We start from the raw sequence: 12,943 nt of genomic DNA on the forward strand, positions 1-12,943 counted from the left end.
TGGGATGGTGGAGGGACAGCACAGGAGGGGAAGGCCCTCTGTGAGGTGGATTGATTCAGTGACTGGGATAATTGGGATGGGAGTGTCAGAGACAGTGCGTTTGGCACAGGACAGATCAGAGTTTAGGGCTGTTATACATAGGGTTGCTATGAGTTGTAAGCGACTCGATGGCACATAACAACAATAGTGACCTTATATAGGGTATACATAACAACCACAAATGCTAAGAGCAAACTCTAGTATATGGGATGCACAACCAAGTTTATTTCAGGATTATCCATAATAGCAAAGAGTTGGAAGCAGCCAGAGTGCCCATCTACAAACAAATGGATAGAGAAACTGTGGTACATTTACACAATGGAGTATAACACAGCATTGAAAAAAAAACCAATAAAGAACTCTCGAAACACTACATAATGTGGATAGTCTAGAAGACATTGTGCTAGATGAAATAACTCAGTCACAAAAGGAGAAATAGTGTATAAGGACACTGTTATAAAAATAGGAGTGTAACAGGGTAGTGGCCAGAAGAGCAGGAAAAGAATAATAAACAATTCATTGGAATAGGTGACAGAAAGGTCAATATGAAATGAATCGATGATCAGACATTATGTGTAATGCAATCAACAATCTGAAATATGATGCATTATGGAATGAATGAGATGAGAGGGAAAATCTGTAAGAATGAATAAATGAAAAACCAAATTCTTTGTAAACTTTCATTCATATCACAAAAGAAGAAAATTTTTACTATAATAGCTATGAGAAGTAGGATTTCATTTGACTCTTTACAGTTCCTCATCACTTTTCCAGCAGAGACCACCTGTATACTCTCATACCAGAGTAGTTTACTTTTTTAATTTAAAAATCAAATTTGTTGTTGTTGTTGATAGTCTTTGAGTCCAGCACAACTCAGCGACCCTAAGAACAAAAGGACTGAAGCCCCTCTACAACTATCAGCATTTATCAAAAGTTCATATGTGAAATAATGTGCACCAAAAAATTTACCTTATAAGCACTTTTTAGTATACTTACTATTCAGTGACATTTGCTTTCATCATGTTGTGAAAACTACATGTTTCACCACTATCTTAATGAGGTCCAGCCTCGTTATATCAAACAGTTCCACTGAGAGAAGGGACACGGATTAAAAATGAAGACACAGAGAGGCTACCAGCTGATGGCGGATAGCAAAGTTTATTATTGAACTCCTGTCTTAAATTCTTTTTGCAGTGAACAGAAAAACAACTCGGCTTCAAGGCCAACAATACATTTGTTCTGATATTCCCACCATCTGCAAGGTTACTTGCTTTTTTATCAGCAGAAAAGGCCATCTGAACTGAGTCTTTAGGGAGGGACATTCTATTCTCCACATCCTGCTTAGCCTTGGTGTACAAGGAACATTAAACTTGTCTTTGCTTTCCTTCAATCATTGAAGCACACTGATAAACAGCTCTGCACATTTGAACCTGGCATAAAATGGCTACTTGCACAAAATGGCTGCAGTATGGCTCACTTGGCTCACTACAGTTTCCCCCTAATTTATTTTTTAATGGGACGCTGCCTGTCTTAGGTTGCCTTGGACCTGCTTTCCTTGCTTACCTGTCATGAAGAAACTCACATCTTGGTGTGAGCCCTCTGTCTTAGGTTGCTAAGGAGCAGCCAAGGTCTTACCCATCATTGGCTACACATCCTGCATTATTGGGGGCAAGGTTTTCAGTTGCAATCCATGCATTTGCCCAAGGAGTTTTTTATATCTCAGGGCTATTGTCCATAAAGTGCATGGAAGGAGCCACAGTAGCCCAAGGATTAATACGCCTATGCCAGCCAAAGTGATTACTAGACTTTTAAAAGAATCATTTGAGGAGAACCATTTACAAAAATGTTCAAAAATTTCTTTTGCTATTTGTGCAGGTGTAAATCTAAATTTGGGGTTTTTTGCATTTCTAATACTTGTTGATGCAATTTAAAGATGTCTAAAGAATCGTTATTGGAATTCCAAATTCCTTTAAGACGGTGTGCAATCTTTTCCCAATCATAATTACTTTCATTTTATTTCAACTTGGTTACACAAATAGAATTATAAGCCACATGATAGATTAATTTTTCCCTAAACTGAATTTGTTGTACCATAATCCCTAACATATTAACAGTATCATATAAAGTATTTAATTTATGTTTCACCTCATCATCTATACTTTCTTGCTCTTGCCAATTACTAGTAACATTAGGCATTAAATCATTTACAAATCCAACAGTTTGCACTTTTTGCTTTAAAGCACAACAGAAGTATATATAGCAGCTATTATAGCTATTAATGACATTATTTCTCCAATTATTAATCTTACAGCTCTTTTAGTTCTAATAGTCAAAGCATTCAATTCTTTCAAAATTTGTAAACTGGTATTAGAATACCATGTTGCATTGATTTTTACAGGGATCATAATAAATCAAGGTTTCTTTAAAATGATTATGGAATTATTTTCCTTGATACCATTAATTCAATTAGTAATATTACATAGAGGATAAGAAATATTATATTGACTCCCCAGAAAATTAATTTGACTTTGTCCAACCAATAATAGATAAGGTTCAGGTATACAGGCTTTTATGTATCTTATTGTAAGATTTTTATCTTTACAACCCTTTTAGCAATGTAAGTTGACATTACCAAACTGAACTACTAATTTCCATAACTCAGTTTGATAATTACGGTGATTAACAATCCACATTTCTCCTACTAAAGCTTTGACTTTATTTAATGGATCCCAGTCGTACAAGTTCAAATCTGCAGTAACATTTTCCTCCAGCTGACAGGATGAAATAAGGGTGGATCTGGAACATATGTCCATTAGGATTCGGTTTTTGTTGTATATTTCCCCATTGTCTGTCTGTGGCAGACCTTTCATTGTCATTCAAAATTAAACAATTTAAAATAAATTGTAAAAGAGAAATATAATTATTTGGACTTAGGGGTTATAGTTCCCCTTCTTTATTTTATATAAGTAATTTTTGATAGTAGAATGAGTACATTCTACAATACCTTGTTCTTGCAGATTGTAAGGAATTCCAGTTTTATGACAAATATTAAAATATTTACAAAAATTTGAAAACTCTTACTGGTATAGCCAGGAGCATTATCAGTTTTGATTATTTTAGGAATTTCTAATATAGAAAACGCTAATAAACAATTTTTTATAACATATTTAGTTGCTTCTCCAGATAAACAAGATAATACCACAAAACCGGAACTGGTATCAATAATAACATGAACAAATTGCAATTTTCCAAATTTAGGAATATGAGCTACATCCATTTGCCAAATATGATTTGGCAATAATCCTCTAGGATTTACTCCAAATTGTGGAACAGGTAATAAATATAAACATTTTCACATGATTTTACAGTATTTTTAGCTGTTTCTTTCGGAATATGAAACATTTTATGTAAATATTTACTATTAGCATGATGACTATGATGAAATTGTTTTGCTTCTGTTAAATTAAAATTTATTAAATATTTATCAGCCAATTCATTTTCTTTTGCTAAAGGTCCTGGTAAAGAAGAATGGGACCTAATATAACTTAAAAAATATGATTATTTCTTTGTCTTATTAATAATTGAATGTTGAAATAATTGTAAGAGTATAGAATTTTTTGTTTTGATAATATTTACTGTTTCAGTAATTGGAAGTGCATTAACTATGTAAACACTATCACAACATATATTTATACTTTGAGGGTAATTTATTAATACTTGCTTAATAGCTTTTAATTCAGCTTGTTGTGCTGAAAATGATGAACATTCAACTATTTTAAAATCTGCAGTTGGTCCAAAACCAGCTTTTTTTAAAATTTTTTTATTATTATTTTTTATTATTTTGTGTGCGTGTACCGTCAAATCAGATCTGACTGGTACAGGAGGATATTGCGCCTCCTTCTCCGGCAGAGCATCTGGTGGATTCGAACCGTGTTCCTCTGGGGTTGCAGTGCAGCTTCTTGCCACTAGGCCACCAGAGCTCCCCCAAAACCAGCTTTTTCTTTAGAAGGTCCATCAGTAAATATTACAAGAGCATCAGAAATTGGTTGATAAACAAAAATTTTAGGAAATATAAATGCATTTTATTTGCAAAATAGAATAATCTATCTTTTGGATAATGATGAGTAATTTGACCAAGATAATTGGCTAATGCAATCATCTATTCTGAACACTATTGATATAGCCAATTAACTTGTAAAGCATTATCAGGGACAATTATTTCATTAGGTTTTACATAAAAATATTGTAATGACTCCTTTCTTGACTTTGCTATTAATTGAGATACAGCCTGTGGATAAGTTTACAAAATCTTTTTAGGTGAATGGGATAAATGAATCCAGCGTAAAGGAGCATTTTGCCACAATACAGCAGTAGGAGTCCTTTTAGTATTTAAAATACACAGCAGTAACATTTTACTATAATTTATACAAAATAGAGAACAGGAAGAGATAGAATCTTGAACTTTTTCCAAAGCTTTATGAGCTTTTATAATTCATTCTCTTTTAGAATTAGGATTATTATCTCCAATTAAAATATCAAACAAGGTTTAAGGTCTTGCATAGTTAATTTTAAATATGGCCTAATCCAATTAATATATCTTAGTAATTTTTGGAAATCATTTCGTGTTTTTAGATTATTAACACGAATTTGAATTTTTTGAGGTTTAACACAATTTTTTTCTATTTTTGTTCCTAAATACATAAATGGATCATTAACTTGAACCTTTTAAGGAGCAATATGAAGCCCATATTCTGTTAATTTTTCTTTCATTAACTCATAACATTTTAATAATATTTCTTTATTGGAATCAGCTATTAATATATTATCCATATAATGTATAATGTAACAAGGATATTGCAGTCTTACTTGTTGTAATACCTTACTTAGAAATTTCTGACACAAAGTGGGGCTATTAGCCATCTTTTCATGGGTTTTTAAAATCATTAGAAGGAACACTAAAGGCAAGTTTTTTACAATCTGAGGGATGTGATGGAATAGTATAAAAACAATATTTGAAAGCATATTATTTATGTAACATTTTGCAGTGTTAAACCAGGGGTTTTTTTGGGGTTTTTAAAAATCTTATACCATGCTAAAACTTTTAACTTTATTTTTAAGATGATATTTTGCTCAGAAGTTTAGATACACTAATTTATTTTGTGTGTTTATCACCCCAAAATGCTACAGTTTAATAACTGCAATTTTTAAATACTGCATAGGAAGAATCACCAATAGTATTAACATTTTCATCAGACCATTCTTTTAAAGCTAAAAAAATAGCATATAATTAACTTTTTTGTACTGATTTGTAAGGAGATGGTTTAACATAGAATTTGTTAATACTCCAATATTCCATTTTTCCATTATTAGAAATATTTGTAAAAACATTAGGACCTTTAAGAGGAACAGAGGATATGATACATATAGGTAAAAATAAAAGAGTGTATTCCTGAAGAAATGAAAAGAGTCTATTAGAAGGAAAGTGATTATCAAACTATGCAGCATTTACCCATACAACCAGATTCAATATAGGCAGGCATTAATTATGGGGCTATAAAGAACAAAGAGTGGAGAGTTTCTATTTATACTTCTACAGGTTTCCATTTAAAGTACAGCAACTAGAACAGGCACAACTGACACAGATTTGGAGTGCCGGCCACAGGCATGTGTATTTTTCAAGACTGGATAAAACAGAATTTTTTACTTAAGAATGTAAATACCAGATAAAGTGCATGGGTTTGTGAAGGTGATAGAAGATGCCAAGAGCTGATTTCTCAAAGATCTTTTGAGACAAAATGTCTTGGCTGGTGCTTTGAGATATTTGAGACACCTGCTCTCGGGGTCTCCCCACCTACGAGATTTAGAATTTCTATATATAGTAACTTTATTTTTGTTTTTGTATATTCTTATTCTTCACTGAAACTTTCAAATTTTATGAGCTCTCAAGTATTGCTACATTAAACATAAGACAAAAAGAAAACAAATGGGAAGCCAATACTAAATATTTGTAATACACGGAATGCTATTTAATTTTTTTTTAAGGGGGGGAAAGAAACAGATGAGGGAGAGAACTGTTTAAAAGGGATATGTGATTAGGTATTTTTGTCATGACAGGTATCTAGAGTGAAGGCTGCATGGTGGAGTGGACCTGGGGGAGGGTTTGTAAAACAATGAAAGAATTTTTCTTTTACTTTTCCAAGAGCGTAGTGTACTAGGGGGGAGGGTTGGGAGGGGAGAAAAGTGCAACAATGAATGAATGGAAATCCAAAGTCTCTGTAAATTTTTACTGAAGTTAATAACAAATTTTAAAAAAAGAAGTTAAAAGAAAAGACAACAAACACAGAGACAGTAACAATAAATTCAGACAAAAAACAAAACAATTAGCACAAACATTTTGAGGCCTGTTTTGTACCCCTGTTCAGGCACTAAATAACGAGGTCCAGCCTCGTTATATTGAACAGTTCCACTGAGAGAAGGGACATGGATTAAAAATGAAGACACAGAAAGGCTACCAGCTGATGGCGGATAGCAAAGTTTATTATTGAACTCCTGTCTTAAATTCTTTTTGCAGTGAACAGAAAAACAACTCGGCTTCAAGGCCAACAGTACATTTGTTCTGATATTCCCACCACCTGCAAGGTTGCTTGCTTTTTTATCAGCTGGAAAAGCCATCTGAACAGAGTCTTTAGGGAGGGACATTCTATTCTCCACATGCCCACTTAGCCTTGGGGTACGAGGAAGATTAAACTTGTCCTTGCTCTCCTTCAAACATCAAACTGCACTGATAAATAGCTCTGCACATTTGAACCTGGCATAAAATGGCTACTTGCACAAAGTGGTTGTGGTATGGCTCACTACACTATTTCCAAAATTTTTTCCTCACCCAAAACGCAAATTATCCTCTTCAGCATTAACTCCTCATTTCCCCCCTTTCCACAGTCCCTGATAACCATCCATTAAACTTTTGTCTTTATATAATTACTCATTTTCAGATACTTCTTACTAGTAAAATAATATTTGTTCTTTTCTGTCTTATTTATTTAATTAATAATAATATTTTAAGGTTCACCCATGTTATAGTATGTAATAAGACTTTATTTTCTCTTTGTGGTTAAGTACCACATTTTGCTTTTTTATTCTTGTGTTAAGTTGGGTTGTCTCAACTTTCTGACTCCTGTGTTTAGTGCTCCAACAGTCACTGATATACACATATTTGTTTGAGTCTTTGTTTTGAATTCTTTTGTGTATATACATAGAAGTGGAATTACTTGGTCAGTCCTAGTACCACAGTTATTAAACTCAGCTGCTAACCAAAAGGTGCCAGTTTGAACTCCTTCCATAAAGATTGTTTTTATTGTTTACGTTCAAGTTGGAACCAACTCATAGCTGACCCTCCAGCAAATTTTCAGAGGCAGTTTAATTGCACAGGAGAAGATTGCCCATCTTTCTCCCTCAGAAAAACTGGTGGATCCAAACCACGTGCCCTCGGGATTGTAGTGCAGCTTCTTGCCTCCAGGCCACCAGAACTTCCTTGTAAAGATTGTTGTTGTTGGTTGTTGTTGTTGTTGTAGTTGTGTGTACCAATGAGTCAAAACCAACCTATAGTTGACCCTCTGATGAGTTTTTAATCACATGGGAGGTGATTGCCCATCCTTCTTCAGAGCAGCTGATAGCCCCGAACCACATGCCTTTGGGAATGGCAGCATAGCTTCTTTCTAGTAGGCCACCAGAGTTCCCTTATAGATGTACAGCCTCATAATTCCTGTGAAGTAGTTTTACTCTGTCCTATAGGTTGAGTAGGAACTGACTAGATGAAAACAAGGTGTTTTCTATTTTGGAATGTTGTTTTAAATGGTTATTCTATATTTCATTTTTTTAGGAACTAACAGTTTTCAAACTTCTTTGCTTTTTAAATATAATAAGTGTCTAGTTCAAAGGAAGAAAAGACCAAGATGGATGTCAGATGAGCGCCAAGAAGCCAAAGCTAAAGGAAGAAATCAAGAAATCAAACAACTGAACAGAAAATTTCAAAAGGCAGCCCGGGACAACAAAGCAAGATACTATAATGAAATGTGCAGAGAGCTGGAGTCAGAAAATCAAAAGGGCCGAAGTCACTCAGCATTTCTTAAGCTGGCAATACTTAAGGATACTTTTGGTAGAATGTTAAATGATCCAGGAAGTATCAAAAGAAGATGGAAGGAGTACACAGAGTCACTATATCAGAATGAATTGGCTGACACAGAAGAATTTCATGAAATAACATATGAGCAAGAGCCTATGGTGATCAAGGAGGAAGTTCAAATTGCTCTGAAGGAATTGGCAAAAAACAAGGCTCCAGGAGTTGACAATATACCATTTGATTTATATCAACAAACAGACGCTGCCCTGGATGTGCTCACTAAGTTGTGCCAAGAAATCTGGAGGAGACCAGCTGGCCAACTGACTGGAAAACATCGATCTTTATTCCCATTCCAAAGAAAGGTGACCCAACAGAGTGTGGAAATTACCGAACAATATCATTAATATCACATGCAAGCAAGATTCTGCTGAAAATTATCCAAAAACGTTTGGAGCAATAGGTCAACAGAGAACTGCCAGATGTGCAGGCTGGATTTAGAAGAGGTTGTGGTACTAGGGATATTATAGCTAATGTTAGATGGATCTTCGCAGAAAGCAAAGACTACTAGAAGAATGTCTATCTGAGCTTCATTGACTATGCAAAGGCTTTTGTGTGGATCACAACAAGCTGTGGCTGACTCTGAGAAAAATGGGAATCCCAGGACATTTGATTGTGCTAATGCGAAACTTATACTTCGACCAAGAGGCAGTAGTCAGAACAGAGCAAGGAGACACTACATGGTTCAAAATCAAGAAGGGCATCCGTCAGGGATGTATTTTGTCTCCATACCTTTTCAATCTGTATGCAGAACAGATCATCCGAGACACTGGGCTGTACGAGGAGGAATGTGGCATCAGGATTGGTGGAAGAATCATCAACAACCTGCATTATGCAGGTGACACAACCCTGCTTGCTGAAACTGAGGAGGACCTGAAGTTCTTCCTGCACAGGGTCAAGGACTGCAGCCTCCTATATGGATTTAAGCTCAACATCAAGAAAACAAAGATTCTAACCAGTGGGCCAATTGGCAGCATCAGTATGGATGGTGAAGAGATTGAGATAGTTAACAGTTTTAGTTTACTTGGTTCCATAGTCAGCACTCTTGGTAACAGCAGCCAGGAAATCAAGAGACAAATTGCATTGGGAAAATCAACTGTGAGGGACCTCTCAAGAGTACTGAAGAGCAACAACACCAGGCTGGAGACTAAGGTATACCTGATCCAGGCTATAGTCTTCGCAATTACGTGCTATGCATTAGAGAGTTGGACAGTGGCTAGGGGCGATAGAGAGAGAATCGATGCCTTTGAGCTGTGGTGATGGAGAAGAGTGTTGAATATACCATGGACTGCTAGGAGAACAAACAGGTTTGTCCTGGAGAGGGTGAAGCCCGAATGCTCCTTGGAGTCAAGGATTCTGAAACTTTTTCTGACATACTTTGGGCATGTTGCAAGGAGGGACTGGTCCTTGGAGAGGGACATCATGTTTGGGAGAGTGGAGGTAGGGCACAGGAGAGGAAGACCTTCGATGAGATGGATCGATTCTGTGAGTGGAGTGGTGGGAATGAGTGTGTTTGAGATGGTTGGCACAGGATAGAATGGCATTTAGGGCTCTTGTACATAGGATCAGTATGAGTCGCAAGCGACTCGATGGCACATAACAACAAAAAGTGTCTAGTTCATACTTCATTATTTGGTTATTTCTAACTTGTCTTTCTTCCTGTGTCCAGTTACAGGAAACCAACTTATGAGAACTATGAACTGCATATGCGGAGCAAGATAGGACAGAGGAGTCCTTCAGAAATCAGTGTTCATGTTGGAATAGATGACAGCTCAAGAATTTCTGCTCAACTGAGTTTGCTGGACCAGATTATTAATTACAGTCGGGCCTCCATAAACTCACTGCTGTCTGATAAGCGTTCCCTAAATAGCATTGTTACCAATGAACCTGATAAACACTCACTTCTGGTGGGAGACTTCAGGGAAGATGATACTGTATTGTAAAAGAACAGACACTACCACTTGTTTAATTTGTTATGTACTGACAGTGCATTTATGAAATCATCTTAGCTTTTCAAAATATTGTGGAAGGATTTTATGTTGGTCTCATGCTCTTGTATCAGAAATTCTTTTTTAATTTGTCTAATGACAAAAAATATCTTTTTCAAGACACCAGCTCTGAATTTAGCTTTATTTCAAATTTCCAGTATTTTTGTTTTCACTTGCAGTGAGGTTTACTACAGGTATACAGTTAAAAATTGCTGAAGTGTTGTTAAACTAACATGAGTTGACAAAAGAAAAAAAGAGAGACAGAGACCAAAGAGAATAATTAATAATTTGAAAATTTGTGAATATGACTTTGAAATTATTGAGTCCTGTCTTTGCCAGACTGGGGAGCAATGACTTTGACAACATGATTTAAAGTATCTAATTTTAGGAGGGAAATGGTAAAAATGGTTTAAAATCTCTGATTGCTGTGGAGTTGGAACTGACTCATAGATAACCCTCAAGTGGGTTTGCAAGGCTATAAATTGTATGGAAGTAGATTGTTCATCATTCTCCCGAGGAACTGCTAACAAATATATGTGCCTTATTTATTGCAGGCTTTTTCTCTGCAGTTTTATCCTAGCAGTTGCTTTCTTGGGTGGTTTAATGTTTTCTTTGCTTAATTTGAGTTAGCTAATATTTGGGTGGTTCTTCATCTTTAAAAAGTAAGTGATAACTTTTCCATTTTTACCTTTTTTTCATCTTATAGCTCAGGTCTTGAAGAGTCCTTTAGGATTCTGACACTCATCTTTACCTTATAAAAATATTATAGAATTCATTCCTTCAACATTTTTAGTTCTTTGCAGCTTCAAATTCATTCCCACTGAGTTCAGCTATAAATAATGATTTCTTCTTGGTGTAGTCTCTTTAAAAGCCTCACTCCAGAAACTTAAAAACTTTTACAAATTTTGAACATCTTCTACAATTGATTCCCCCCTAATTTTAACACTACTACCTTTACCATTTATATGTCATGTTGCATTACTTGGATTCACTAATTGCTCTTTTTTATGCTACAATCCTTTATTGAGAATATATTGTAACATGCTAAAACTAGAGTTGCTTTTCTTTTTGAGAGAGTATTTCTTTTATTTTATATTAGTTTGCAAAGAAAATTCATATACGTTGTGTTTCATACTGATACTTTCTAATTGTTTCACCCCCCTCCCTCTGCCCACCAGACTCTGGACCCCATTATTTCCCCCTTCTCCACCCGCAGCCCCCCTGCACCTATCTCTTCCCCCCTTGGACTTTCATACACTTCTTACTAGTTATCTTTTGATTTTATAAAAATCATGATCTAGAGTTCTTTTTATCTCTTCACCACTTGCTAATATTTCCCACAAGGGAGTGAGTTAAGGTGATTGTAAATGAGTGAACGTACATACACACCCAATTTAGCAAATAAGAGAAAAGGATTTATTAAGGTAATGCAAAGGAGGCATGGCTGGTGAAAGATAGAGGTAGGCCATGCAAAAGAGTTACAAAGGAATGGAAATAAGGTAAAAATGGGTGGAGAGAGGCACCCCAGGAAAAGTCAGGAGTAGACCCAAACCTTTTGACAGGCAGCCAGCAGAAAGAGAAGGGAAAGCCTCAGATGAGCACTGCTTTTATTGACTCCCAGTCTTAGGAGTAAGACTGGTCACAGCCTGGCCCTGCCTAGGGAATTGTGGGATTGGTTGGGATTTGAATCTTCTACATTCCTGAGGAGAGGGCTTCTTCACCTTGATGCATTTGTTTTTTACTTCCCTTCCTATTTCCTGGGAGAAACCTTGCTTTTAGCCCTTTCCTATGGGAGTGGGAGAGACTGCGACCAACCAGGTAGCAGTTCCAGCCCTTGGCATATAATTTAATAGATTTTAATTATCTTCTAGTGTTTCAGAGAACTTCTCAAAATGACTTTAAAATAGTGTTACTACATAAAACTGTTTTTTAACAAAAGTACAATAAATTGTAATAAAAACAATTTTAAATTCTTCCAAGTGTGATAGCTTTTAGCCAAACCTGTACTTTTCTCTAGTTTAAAACATTTGTACTTGCTAGTTATAGTATGCTTGGCAAATTTAGGGGCTTAATCCCAATGACATCTGAATTGAGAAGCTCCCCTGTGAGTCCCAGGAGTTAATACAGTGGTAAAAAAATCTGATACTATTTAAATTTCCTTGTTAATTGCAGAGTGGCAGTTCATATGCAGAATATATAAATGAAGAAAACACATAAGTAAATACCTAATATTTTGAACCTATTACCATAAAGGTGCTAAGACATTTTCTGGCACATTGACTTTCAGCTCAGTAAATATTCCTTTCTCCCACTGAGTTCAGTCATAAATATGAAAAACCATTGTATAGAGCAAGTTCTAAAATCAAGTGGGGGGAGAGGGATGGAGTTCCTAGCTGCATACTCCTTTATCTCTTAATACACACATAAAGGCTACAATATTATTTTATTCTGTCTTTTCAGATTTAGAATAGTTACGATTTTTTCCTCTCCTAAGAAACATAAACGCAGGTTATACACATGGATTTCACCTGATGGTATGCATAGGAATCAGATCGATTACATCTGTGGGAAAAAACCGCTGGAAAAGCTCAATATCAGCTGTGAAAACTAGGCCAGGAGCTGATTGTGGAACAGACCACCAATTACTCATATGCAAGTTCAAGCTGAAACTGAGGAAAATGAAACCAAATCCACAGGAGCCCAAATATGACTTTGATTTCATCCCACCTGAATTTCAGAA

At 35.6% G+C, this 12,943-nt stretch overlaps 1 protein-coding gene across 1 annotated transcript in view; it reads left to right on the forward strand.

Annotated features, from left to right (window-relative positions):
• ATP7A (ATPase, Cu++ transporting, alpha polypeptide) overlaps positions 1-10,227 on the forward strand; it is a 342,426-nt gene extending 332,199 nt beyond the window's left edge. The window contains exon 22 of the mRNA XM_006902187.1: positions 9,885-10,227. Within this exon, the coding sequence (XP_006902249.1) occupies positions 9,885-10,158 (274 nt within the window). The 3' untranslated portion in view covers positions 10,159-10,227. The remainder of the gene's footprint in view (positions 1-9,884) is intronic.
• The last annotated feature ends 2,716 nt before the right edge of the window (positions 10,228-12,943 follow it).

Source organism: Elephantulus edwardii, unplaced genomic scaffold (genome assembly GCF_000299155.1).
Source record: "Elephantulus edwardii isolate Elephantulus edwardi_28Jun2011 unplaced genomic scaffold, EleEdw1.0 scaffold00378, whole genome shotgun sequence".
NCBI lineage: Eukaryota > Metazoa > Chordata > Mammalia > Macroscelidea > Macroscelididae > Elephantulus > Elephantulus edwardii.